We start from the raw sequence: 13,953 nt of genomic DNA, 5'->3' as shown, positions 1-13,953 counted from the left end.
CAAAAATATCGTCAAATTTGAATTTCGACGAAATTACAACACTGGCCTATATGGAGCTCAAAACCTCAACGTCTAGCGCCTGCCCATAGTTTGGCCTGCTGTCTGTTCTTTCCCTGGGAAATGAGGTTTTGCAATATTGGGCTTTTGTGGTTCATTACCCCACCCAGGTTCTGTTTGAGTTTTTGCACCACCCTTAATTGTGATTTTAGTAATGTTCCTATTATAATTATTCCCCTATTGTCCCGGGCTATTGTTAGCCCATGTAGCCGGTACGGATCACTAAGTTGAAAACTAAATTTAGTATAAATTCATTTAACTAGATAACAGCAACATGGGTTTCCCGAACTCTGATTGGCTGAATATTACAATAAGGTTCTATTTTTAGTAACACAGGGATTACGAGTATATAAAGCTAAACAAGCACGGCGAAGACGATCACTCGATCTCTGTTTTAACCCTATTTTCTTGGGTGAACGATATCATGTGGATCGGTTAGAACTTGCTTCAAGATGTAAATAATACTGGTCATTTGATTTCTACTTCACTTGAGCTACCCTTTTCGCGTCTTTCACTGAATTCGGTGAGTGCAAATTTTATTTACATCTCGAGATAATTGATTTTCTGAACAGGTGTGCAAAATTCGGCAGTCTTGCACCGTCTATTATTTACCATTTATCCTAATTAAGCTTAGATAGACTCACAATAGGTTGATCATTATAAAGGTATAGTTACAAGCTTCTACCATGTAAAAAGTGGGATGTAAATGTATGCTGCCTTTTTTACTTGCGAAACACACAGGTGTTTTTTTGTGCAATTGTGTGTCATGCAGCGTGATCGTGATATGCTGAGAGTGAATGATGAATCATTGAATGTAACAAATATACAAACAAGCAAGTTAGCCAGATACATGAATCGAATCCATGGGTTCCTCCCGGGGGTTTCTACAGTTTTAAGGCCAATGACAAACATGCGATGGGTGTACTACAAGCCTAGTTCCAGTAACTGTAACTCGTCGTACCTAGGTCAGTAGATGTCATTATGTTTATGTTTATGATAAAGACTGAAGTCTTGCTGGCAGGACTACAAGCCAGGCCCTGGGGCTACATGGATCGAATCCATGGGTTCCTACAGTCACCCATGGAAAACAGGGTACTGAAAAGTAGTACAGAATGTCCATATGGGCCAAGGGATGGTTTGTTTACATGGCAATCATTCCTTCAGAATAGGCAATACAGATTCCAAACATATAAAACTTACCTCATATCAGTTTTAGTTGCCCCTAACTAAATAACTCCAAATTGACAATTAATTCTATTTGCTCAATTTCATACCAAAATCAAGGAAAACAAGCAAAATTTTAGTAAAATTGTGAAAGCCACATTGGTGCACCCCTGGTATAGACGAATCCAAGTAGCCAAGTCATGGTCAGGATTTGGTCGGACATCTTTGGGTAGCCGCTAGCACCAACCTGGTGCTTTGAGCGTCAATTGTGCAAATAAAAGCCGCCTAACACCTAGAGAAGATGCAAGGACGAGGAGGGTTAATAGAATAATAGCTAATAATATATATAATGGAGGTAATTCCGCAGGTAATCCCGTCGCATCTATTCATACATATAGTCCTTTTGTTCGCAAGTACATCAATGCATAGATACCGCGTGTAGTTAATCCGATTATTATGTCACTTCAACAGCGAATAGACCATGCTGTGTGTTTTGTCGAAGGAACTGTATTGTGTTATTCTTTTGTCTGCCTGTGTTTTCGCGGAAGGTGTAAAACGGGTGATGGAATGCAGTTTAAAATTTCCGCCAAGGCCGAATCATTTCACATTTTGAGTGCATTGTAGCCGACGGCTACCCAACTAAAGGCTGCTAGTCAGGTGTAGGAATGCGTGAATTTAGATTCGTCTATATTGCGTACATCTACATGTAGGCTAAAGTGGCAAGTTTCCTGTTTTCTTTTCCGTATTCCTAAAATCATAAAATTAAACTTTCTAGAAATGCTGTACATGTACCATGAACTTAAACAAAATGATGCCTAGATATGAAATTGAAAAAATATCAGTAAAGGATGTGATTTGCTTGGGCCTTTTGCTGGATGTACAAAATAGTCAATATTGGAAATTGTATTCCATTTCTACTCCCAATTCCATGATTTTTGTTCGTTAGAACTTGCCACATTTACAGCTGTTTTTACTGGGACTATGTTGAAGGGTTTAGTGTCATTTGTTCTGTTTGTTTGCTTGCGTTATTTTAATTATATTTATTTGTAAATTAATGTGCATACATGTATCAAAAGTAATAGGTTTTTTGTTTTGTTTTCAGAACTCCGATTCAAAATGCAGGGTGTGGCAGGAGCAAGCAAAAATATCTTTTCCCGTCATCTTGACATGAAGTTTGATCTACCAGACAATGCTTACAAACCTCTAGATAAAATTGGCACTGGTAAGTAATAACCGGAGAAGGTATCTTACCCTTCCCAGAATCCTTTGCATCATATCTTTTCCCATCATCTTAACATGAAGTTTGACCTACCAGACAGTGCTAACCAGTGGCGTAACTTTGGGTCAGGGTGCCCGGGGGCTAAAGTAGATAGGGTGCCCCTGGCCAAGGGTGTGCATGTTTGCAGAGCAAATCAATTTTGGTATTGAAAGCCATTATACCTACCGCAAAACTATAGTGTTTCAGATAAAATTTATTTCATGTTTTCAATAGTTAATAAAAGATGTTTTCATCTTGTCCAATGTCTTTACTTTTGAAGATTCTTCACTAGCGGCAGTGACGTAGCTAGGGGTTGTTGCGCTCGGCGACAAGAACACAAAATACCACTCTTCCTAAAACAATTGTGCGCGGGCGCACGAAAATGTGCATAAATACCATTAATTTGGTATAATCAAGTTGAATTATGGTGAATGGCATGCATGCAGTTGGGCACAACACTTTAATGCTGGTTGTGTGTCGCATAATGCACGCTTACAAAAAAAACATAATGTATGTGAATTTATGTGAGCGTAAGTTGGAAATATATTGATGCGCTTAGTAACAAAAACCAAATAATTTTAAGCCAAACAAACTTTAGCAGCTAATCAGGATAAGATGAAGTTGATAAACTCAATTAAAGGTGGGTAACCTGATTGACAATCTCATCCCACACTTTACCTCATCAAAATGCTGATTTTTGTATCAGATGAAAGCTCATATTTTTCTCATAAACATTGAAATTTGGCATTCCAAATCGGTATATTTCCGAAGAAATCATCAAAAAACTACATAATTAGTCTCAAATATGGTATACCACATGAAGACTAATTAGGCAGTTTTTTGATGATATCTTCGGAAATACACTGAGTTGGAACTTCTAATTTCAATATGTTTATGAGAAAAATAGGGCCTTTCACTTGAAATCAATATATTACATGATCATGATGATTATCATTAATAAAAACACGGTAGACTACCAATATCACGCTGTACAAATGTCGGTAATTCCATTAGGAATTAGTCACATTTACAAAAAACATTTATATGTTCTTTTTGCATGAGTGCTTGAAAAGATGACATTTTATGTTATACGTAAGTTTTAAAATATTTGATTTTCCAAATATATCAGGTCACCTTCCTTAAAGTTCTTGTATTATTATTTGTTTAACAGGTGCATATGGTGTTGTATGCTCAGCCACCCACAAGAAATCTGGAGACAAAGTTGCAATTAAGAAGATCCCCAATGCCTTTCAGGAACTCACTACGGCCAACGCACCTACCGAGAACTCAAGATTCTTCGCCACTTTGACCACGACAACATTATTGGAATCAGGGAGATATTGAATCCGAAGGGTGGTGTATCGGAGTTGAAAGATGTCTACGTTGTTATGGACTTGATGGAAAGTGACTTGCATCAGATTATCCATTCTACTCAGCCGTTCTCTTTAGAACACACTAGATATTTTCTCTATCAAATCCTGAAGGGTCTCAAGTACATACACTCTGCCAATGTCGTACATCGAGATTTGAAACCGAGTAATCTGTTAGTCAACGAAAACTGCGAGTTGAAGATTGGAGATTTTGGAATGGCGAGAGGTATCTCCATGAGCGCCGACAACTCAAAACGAAAGGTCTTTATGACGGCTTACGTAGCGACACGTTGGTATCGTGCGCCAGAGCTCCTCTTTAGCAGCGATGATTACTCATTTGCGGTAGATATGTGGTCTGTGGGTTGTATATTTGCTGAGATGATTGGTAGGAAGCAGATATTCCCAGGCAAGAATCCAATGCATCAACTCACGCTTATTGTAGAAGCTTTAGGAATGCCGCCTGATAAGATGCTGAAGAGTACAAACAGTGATCAAATCTACAATTTCTTTCATAAGAACTTCAGTAACCACAAACCGGTTGATTTCCATGCAAAGTATCCAGGGTGTAACAAGAAGGCTATCGATCTACTCTCCAAGATGCTTGTGTTTAACCCAGAGGAAAGAATGTCGGTGAAGGATGCCCTCAGGCACCCATTCTTATCGAAGTACCACGATCCAGACGACGAGCTAGATTGCTTGCCAGCATTTGACTTCTCATTCGAACAGGAAGATCTCAGGAAAGAACAGATACGACAAAGAGTTGGAAAAATGATCTTAAAATATCAGAAGAATGTATTCGGCCCAGCAAAGTTGTCATTCCCAGCAAAATCTGATACATACAGTGGTGCTCTTCAGCCAACCAAAGTCAATCAAGTGGCATCCGCTAAACCTATGGCGAGCCAAGCCCAGGGTCTAAGTCAGATGTTAACAAAGGAAAACTACTCCGGAAGGCTTTTTAAAGTACCTGTGGCACCTGCATCTCAAAATGTAACAACGATGGGTAGTTTTAAGCCATTGGTACCAAAAGAACCTGTCAACTCTACAACAAGATCACTATGTGTAACCACAGAACAAGTTACAACAGGCAACACAACAGATATAGACATGAAAAGTGCTTCCTCCGAAGGACAAAGTGGACTGTCATCAAATCAGAGCTTCCTTGGGGCAAGTTTACGACCGGCAGCTACCAGTATTACCACAGCGTCATCAGATTATGATATGAGAAGTGCAAAATCATCAACTCCTGCTCAACAAAAACAAGTTACATCTGTCAGTACATCTGCTGTACAGACACACACACTAAGCGTTTCCCCAACAGCACAGTCAACTTCCTCGGCCAATGATGTCGAGATGATAAGTGCCAAAGGAACTCCTCCAGTAAGCTCAACATTGATGGGGTCCAATCATCTGTGTTCAGATATTGATGTGCAGTTGAAGCCAACTGCAGATGTAACTATGCAAAGTGCTAGAAGTCCCAATTTAATCCCAAAAGAGGAAGCTAAGACTGAGGATAACAGCAAGAAGAATGAGAGCCAGGCTGTAGTGAACTTATTGGCAGGATTGAAAGGTGCAACAACAATAGAGACATCAGAGGGCCAAGGATCAAAGACCATATCTGAAGATACGAAGGCGCTCATCAAAGCAGCTCTGATGAATTCAGTGAAAAACAAGTTAAGAAAAGGTATGTCTTCTATGTTTTGCTAACATTGCAAAAATGTATGGTAGTAGTTTTTGATAGCTTTTGATACAAACCATTTTTATGATCTTTATATACATGTAATATTCCCAGGCCTTATACATTATGTATTAAGTATGCCTGGACCAGGAGCTAAAATGAGCTCCTGGTCCCAACGATGGCTCCTGGTCCTATAGTTTGTAGTGAAAAATATTGCACACACCAGGAGCCAAAACTGGGCAACCATGGGGTAGAAAAGCCTGGGTGCCTGCATAATATAAGCCTTGAATATTCTAAATGTTATAAAAAAAAACCCAATGTTATAAACATTCATGTTTGCTTGGATGTTATAAACATTCATGTTTGCTTGAATGCGTAAATTGACAGGTAATTGCTGTCTGTGTGGTCACATTAATTACAGGCTTTGTGTTTTCATTTAGTCAATGCTTGCATTAATACTCTTTCCTGAGAAATTTAGAGCAAAAAAAAATTGAAAGTGCAATTAGGATTTCCAATTATGATTGAGTCATTGATCGATACAGGTTTGTAAGGGCCGGTTTCGCGAAACATGCTAGTGGTCAATTAGTCATATATACCAGTGCTTACAATTTCACATCATACATCACTTAGAAAGATGAATCAATAAAGTGGATCCACATTGGTAGGGCTAGCCTGCTGGCTTAGGAAGCCTGACCACTAGCCAAGCTTTGAGAAATCTGACCTAAATGTCATCCAAATACATACATTTTGTACCACTAAAAGATAAAAATGTGATCAAATCTGAGGACCTGATAAATCATTAAAATGTTCCAACTCACTGCTGAACTTATATTTGTGATTCTCCCATATACTCCTTGCCTAAAAATCAAATGATAAGAGTACCGTGTATGTCCAATCCGTTTTGCAATAATCCCCCACCACAAGTGTGGAATGTTCATCTCCAAACGAACATTCAACACGTGCGTTGTTTAGTATGGGGTGGATGATTATCGTAAAATGGAGCAGACATATATACATGTACTGGTACTGGTACCAATATTTTAAAACTCATAGCTCGACCAATAAATATGGGCTCAATCGATCCAATTTTATATCAGTATCGTTCAGATTTTTTAGGCAAGGAATCTGTATAAATTGTAAACATATTTCAAATAGCAGCATGTAAACTGATATTATTAGTCTATTAGTTTTGACAGTTTGCTTATTAAAAAATGAGCTTTTTTGGTCTTGTTTTGTAATCATGTAACTTGAGACATCATCACAGTATCTTCATTCAGTGTTGTTTTTACAATCCTCCATTCACATGACCACCCGGTGACATCAGATACAACCTGCTGCCATCTACAATGATCTGCTGACACTTGACCACCCACACTGTGATGGTGTCGCAAGCTACAAATGTACATCATTGCAAGACACTGAAAAGGTAACTTTTTAAGCAAATATTTCAAATACATGTACTGATGTAATTGTCTTTATCATCTTTCCAGATTCAACATCGAGTGTGTGCAGCAAGGGAGGAGGCAAAGTGACGGTCACAGCGCAATCAAGACAAAGAGAACGAGAAGAAAAAAGACGTCAGAAGTTGAAACGCTCTCAGGAAAGACAGAAAAAAAGTAAATCCAAATCCCAGAATCTAGAAAACACTGCCCTCTTGACTGACGAAGATAAAAGTCTCCTAGAGCGATGGAGTAAAATGCAAGCCGGGGGTCCAGGTCAAAGTTCGCAAACAAAACAGCGACTGAAATCCGATTCCTCAGTTGTTGGAAATACAGACGAAAGTGCACCACTGCAGCAAGGGACTGGACAAAATGCATCGGGCCCGGATCAAAGCATCTCATCGATAACTGAGAATAAGGGCAAAAAACCTAGCAACCCAACATCAGTCCAGATGTTTGCAAATCCTAACAAACTACAACTTTCTTCTTCACAAAATTTAGTTGGTAGCGTTAAAAATGTCACTCAGATTAATATGACCATGACTGCCAATGTTAATAGACCAAGCGTGCCCAATCAGCGGAGAATTATGCCCAAGGAGACGCCTACAAACCCATACACAGGAGCGTGTGCTGTTAGCAGCACGGTTACTACCATACCAAACACTTTCACGATAATGACGCAATTACCTGTTAGACAAAATGTGGTTACGAATCCAGTGAGTTCACAAGGTGCTGTAGTGTACGCAGGGAACATAGAAAATGGTGGGATTACATTAGCAAATACATCCACCAGTAACAAACAGCAAACTCAATACGTATTACCACAGCATTCTGTGTCTTCAGCAGTCCCACAGCATTCAGTGTCTATGACAACCACACATAATACCGTCTCAAGTGTCAGTACGCTTGCAAATCTTCAAGAAGGTGAAGTAACTGATGCCAGTAATTTTCAGCCAATCAGTTCCACCAAGCCAGAAACATCTTCCATATCTGATCAAAGTTCTTACCGTACGCGTATATATTCTGATCGCGAAACGCCATCCCCACCGCAGCCTTTATCACCACCGACTTACGAGCAAGCTATGAAGGCGATTCAGAATTCCCAGTCAACAAATAGCAGTGAGACACAACTCGATAGCCTTGGGTCTTTGGATGGCATTTCTCCTTTTAAGCCTTCGCCACAAGCGTCTGGTCTACCGTTTGGAAGGGCAAGTGAGGCCCCCGATATAGCATCGGTTATTCAACAGTTTTCCAAACAAGCAGTGGAAGATATTTACCCGCCTGTATTAGCTTTGACGCCGCGAGGCGATGGTGCTGGCTATGGGCTTAGCTTAGACTTTGAGGACTTGCTGGGAGGAATGGGAGGAACGTTGGATCTTCCATCAGTTGGACACCACCCTCAACCTGAAACAAACAAGTAAGTACCAACTTTTTTAATGTAGATCCTTTGCACGATTATCTCAAAATGAAGTTCTACACACACTTGCCCAGTGTTTGTTGTTTTAGCAAAATTATGTCTCTAATAGTAATACACATGTTATTCTGGTGTTAATTTGTCAAAGGAAGGGAGGAAGAACAAAAGTGCACTTTCACATACATGTATGCATTTGTATGCAGAACTTATTGGCAAATCTGTGCAAAGGCTCAATATTTAGTAGTGCTAAATTTCTTTTGTACTAAATTTTGTGTATAAAGATGGCACATGTAAGCATGTCATACTGTAAAGATTCGCCTAATTGTGCATATGGGCTGTGACAAAGCTGGAATTTTAGGCAAAACTAAAAGTGCCCTCCCATACAAGTGATACAACTACCACCAGCATCAAGGGCATTGACCCTTAATTCTTGTTGGGATTCTCAGAAGAGAGTACTTTCTTTATGTATGGGACATTTATCCTTAATTTTTACAGTATATGTCATATACAGAGCTTGGTATAATCGAAGACAAGAGATAAAAAGACTAGTTTGCGTCTGACGTCACTGTCAATCAAATTCCCTACGATCCTTGATTGGTTAATAGCGCATAAAACAGTGTTGCCAGTCTTCAGGAAATTTACTGATTTCAGGAAATTTTACTTGGAGGATCCTGTACAAATGTATAGGCAAAGTACATTTTAAGGAAATTTTTTTACCATTTCAAGATTTTTTAACAATACTAACTGGCATCTCTGGTAGAAGGTCGATTTATCTGGTGCTGGTTGGAGAAAAGGAATAGCTCAAAATGGCTAAAAATTACGTACTTTCACAAGGCAAAAAGCAACTTTTCTAGGTTGTTGACATGGTGCCTTCGCGAAAGAAAGTTTCCTACTATAAAGTCCTAACTTTTGAGATGGTTTGTATGTTTGAAGGTGCAAAATTAACAATAAGGCGCCCTGTTTTATCGCTGCGTTCAGCAACTCATATCATCACGACACTTGTAAACAAACCAACCGTGCTCGAGTTTGATTGACAGATGACGTCAGACGCAAACTAGTCTTTTTATCTCTGTCTTCCAGTATAAGAGCTGAATTATTCTTTATTTTGTCATATCAAGGGGTAGACTACTCCGTAGTCCGTAGTCCACTTGCCCATTGTCATGATTGTGCATACTCTGGATATTGCATTTAAGCTTAAAACTCCGATTTAATTAATTTGTGCACAATTGATAGATTTTCACAACTGATCATCTTTTCAGTCACCATACTCCCTCTGTATGTTAGCTTCCCAAGTGGACTACTGACTTTGGATTGCGGTTAACATTTTTAACATGGGACTCTATGGAGAGTTAGGCCAATTTCTGGCCTAACTAAAATTGGTCATGCATCTTTAAATGAATCTGGCTTGTGATTGGTCGCCCAGATCTCGTTATTGTTTAAATCCTCCCGACACGTACCATTACCATTAACTATACATGGTACACATCTATCTTTGAATGCGGCGCTTTTGTGCTGGCGCGAAAGCTGGTAGATTAACGTTCGCATCTAGCGCGTATTGTACCACCATGCTTAGTCTTGTGGTTAGATTTGATTGATAAACAAGTATGATTGACAGTGTGTTTTAGAGAACGAAGTCCCTGGGTAAAGTTCTGCTTAAAAGTGAAAGTCCATAGTCGATTTTTAACTCGTAATAAACTGGCAGATTCTAAAATTAGAATTGTTCAGTATTGAAGTGCCATTATAGTTACGCCATTATAATATGTTGCATTCAATAATATAAGCCTACTTTACTTTTACTGTCACAAATATAATTATATAAACTTTTTCATAACCATTTTATACTAGTATTTTGATGTTCGAGTTCAACTGAATGCGTTCATCATGATTAATAACATATTTTTATTTATCAAAAATCGACTATGGCATAGTCTAATCAAGGGGTAAATGGAAGAAGGCTCTATCAGCAATAACAGTCATGTGATGTAATTTTAGCTGTGTTGTGTGTACAATATAGAATACTCTGCCAAAAATTGATTTTAATAATACTTACATGTTTTTTGTTTTCATTGCAGTAGACCTCTGGACTCTGCCCCACTGTCTCCAACACTGCTCTCTGATTGGTTGGAATTACGTAACTTAAATGTTGACGATATGCAGGCAGTGCAGCAAGAACTGGGAATGACGTCCCCTTTCAACATGGCGGACCTGGCTAGTTTGGGTAACATAAGTCCACCCACAAAGAGTTGAATAGGAAGAAGGACCCATTGCAATAGCTGCCAGGTGTTAAATTTGGTGTGTTGAGCATGTGCTAAGAACACAAGTTACAAACAGCAGCTATTACAAGAGGGCCTTCTTCAAGGCCCCAACTGCAATAGCTGCCAGGTTGTTTTTATTGGTAGATTTGGTATATTGAGCACTTGATAAGAACACAAGTACAAATGGCAGCTATTACAAATAAGGCCTTCTTGCCCTGAACTCATTATTTGTATAGTATGTCTCGTCTCAAGTTCAGAGTAACGCCACGCTGGATTTTGCAGTGGCAGCTCCGAATCATGCTTTAACCTAATGCCGCTGGGCACACATAGAAGAGAGATTTGACCGTATGTTGGCAATGCAACTTTTTCAAATCTGCCGCTGTGAATTCCAACATGGCATTATTCTCAGCTTGAGATTAGACAGACTGTATTTGACCTAATTACCACCCTATGCACACAGATGCAATTTTGTTATAATGGTGCTTTTACAGTGAAAGTTGTGGGTGAGAATATGCCATGCAAGCAAGAGAAACTTACAACACAGGGTAATAAAATCAGTATATTTCTAAATGTTTCTGCGATTCCCTTTGGATTCTGAACCTAATACATCGTTGACAGGATTTACATACATCTACAATCATATTGAAAATTTCAAGGGTTTATTGGAAGAGTAGTAATTATATATGTAGGTCAAATGTTCTGCAGTTGGTATAGTATGTGTGTCTCTCTCAAGTTGAGAGTAACACCATGTTGGATTTTGTAGTGACAGATCCAAATTAATGCATTCATGCAGGTGCATCACCAGTGTATAGTCAAATCTCCCTTATACACATGTGTATACGCCCTGCGAGATTCGATTAGCATGCACAATTCAAATGTGCCACTGCAAAATCCAACATGGCTTTACTCTCAACCTGAGACAAGACGGACTATAATTATGTACATGTAGTGCTACACAAATCTGTGTGCTTGAACAATTTAATAAGTATTACCTCAATTCAAAAAGGGAATAACTTCCACTGTATAGTGTGTTCGGCTTATAATTGGCTAACAAATGAGACTCGTAACATCGTATATTGAAATAAAATGATGTGCATGCAGTTGGCCGCTGCACATGTATACGCTAGTTGCATGTTGCGTAATGCATGACTAGCATGCGCTTATATTATATGAATTTACTTAAGTTGGTACTTTATTGATACGCATACATGTACTAACAAAAAACAAATAAATTTTGTTAAATTACATATTAAGTCAAACAAACTGTATCAAGGGTGTGGGGCCAGTGGTGAGTTCAAATGAGGCTTGGGCTATTCCAATTGGGCTATTTCAGTTGAAATCCATACACCCCCTAGATGGAAAACTTGACCTTAATCTCCCACACAGGAAGTGTGGATATCAGTTAGGGGTTACCTGAATGGGTGACCCCCATTTCAAAATCTACACCCCATGTGTAAGAGATTTATGGATTTCAGCTGTAATGGCCCATTGACATACATGCCAAATGCCAAGGGTAGATCCAGGTGGTCTCTGAAAAAGAAAAGGAATGAATTTGTTGACAATTTTTGACTCAGAGGGAGGGGGCTCAGGCTGAGTCAAATTTAGTGTAAAATTAGAATGAGCTTAGCGAGCCAGAACTTTTTTCCAGGATTTGGGCCCCTCCTTTCAAAGATCGGGATCCGTCCCTGCCTAATGCCTGTATAAGCAGGCACAGGTAGTGTTTTAGGTAAGGTATTTTTGCGCCTACATCCAGTCACGCCTTATTGGAATGTTTTAAAACAGTTTCTTTGTTGTAACATTGGAGAGTTGCATTTGTAGGATTGTTCATATAATTGTTGAATTTTTGATAGACAAAGTCAAAATTTGACTTTCATTTCGTAGCTTTTGATATAAAATATGCCATCTTGATCACATGTGCTTTCCAGGCTCGCTGCATCTCCCGCTGGAGCTGGTAATCTTGTGCCTATGTTGTGCTAGTATGGGCATTTAATTACAATGCCAAAATTGTACACCTTGCTATAAATACTGCCTTAATTAATGTCATGGATGTTGTTGGTGTAGTTTATTCATGAGTACCGTAAAGATTGGCCTAATGGCGCATATGTGCTACTTTGCCTTTGGACAAATTTCACATACAAATTGTGAGCTTGTTCCAAAATCCAAACAAGAACAATGGTTCATGCCTTTATTATGTTGATGGGGTTTTTACGGCAAGGCACTTTTATATGTAGTTTGTGCCTAAAGTTCCAGTTATGTCAAGGCCTTGAGCCCATAATTATATGCTGCATCTTTACGGTAGCTGAAATAAATCATTGCCTTGGACTTGTGTCTATTAAAACAGTGGTCAATCAGTAATGTATTCACCATTGACTGGTTAATGTTACTTCAGCCAATGCATGCAGTGGCGTAACTAGGGAGGGAGGGGGGCAACGTGCCCCAGGCGCCACCCTTAGGGGGGCGCAAAATTGAACAATTCAGCATCGATTCTGCGCCCCTCCAAGCGCTGAAAGTCAAAATTTTCACGCGCTTCGCACACATTTCAGCACAAATTCAATTGAAAGAACATTTTAAGACAGATATTCAACTTCAAGTACCCAAAATTAATTAGTGGTAGACCTTATTTGTCTAAATTGTGCAATTGTTTCAAGAATTGGGGGGGCCATTATGTATCCTTAGCCCTGGATGCCACAACCCCTATGCCACTGCCCGCATCTAATATATTCTCGGGTGGGGGTAGGGGCGCCAATTTTGTTTCTTGCCCCGGGCGCTACCAACCCTAGTTATGCCACTGAATGCATGGTAATGAAGTGTTGATGGTAACAAAATTAAATTTTACTATAAAATGAATTTATGGAATTATTGTATTGGGTGACAATATATTTTTTTAATGTTATAAACTGCTGGAAATTTGAATTATGCAACTCATTTTTCTGTTATTATGGTTATCATTATAACAATATATCATGATATTGGACTCTGTATAATGCTGATAATTGCCAGGAAAGTTAGCTTTTCATTGTCTTGTGTTGAGTAAAGTTAGTCTTGTGTTGATTAGCAATGTAGCTTTGAAAACCATGGCATCAGTGGCATAGCTTGGGCCATCATATTATGGGGGCACCAACCATGATTTGGGGGGGGGGTACCAGGTCTTATTGTTTTTTTGCAATTTTCCTATGGGATTTTCTAAATTTTGCAATCGATGGGGCGGGGGGCAAATGCCAATATGATGCTACACCACTGCATGGCATCATACACCATTAATTGCTCACGCTCAATGTGGATACCAAAGATACCAGTCTGCCATCTGTACTGTGTTCAGCT

General features: G+C 39.2%; 1 protein-coding gene across 1 annotated transcript; it reads left to right on the top strand.

The window, feature by feature from the left end:
- Positions 1-411: 411 nt before the first annotated feature.
- LOC140135743 (uncharacterized) lies at positions 412-13,301 on the top strand. Its single transcript, XM_072157344.1, is given in 6 exon segments — positions 412-580; positions 2,324-2,443; positions 3,651-3,746; positions 3,749-5,530; positions 7,015-8,380; positions 10,450-13,301. Coding segments are annotated over 5 exon segments (3,525 nt in total). The 5' UTR covers positions 412-580; positions 2,324-2,337; the 3' UTR covers positions 10,625-13,301.
- The last annotated feature ends 652 nt before the right edge of the window (positions 13,302-13,953 follow it).

The sequence above is a fragment of the Amphiura filiformis genome, chromosome 16 (genome assembly GCF_039555335.1).
Source record: "Amphiura filiformis chromosome 16, Afil_fr2py, whole genome shotgun sequence".
NCBI classification, from domain to species: domain Eukaryota; kingdom Metazoa; phylum Echinodermata; class Ophiuroidea; order Amphilepidida; family Amphiuridae; genus Amphiura; species Amphiura filiformis.
This window is presented reverse-complemented; position numbering and strand designations above follow the sequence as displayed.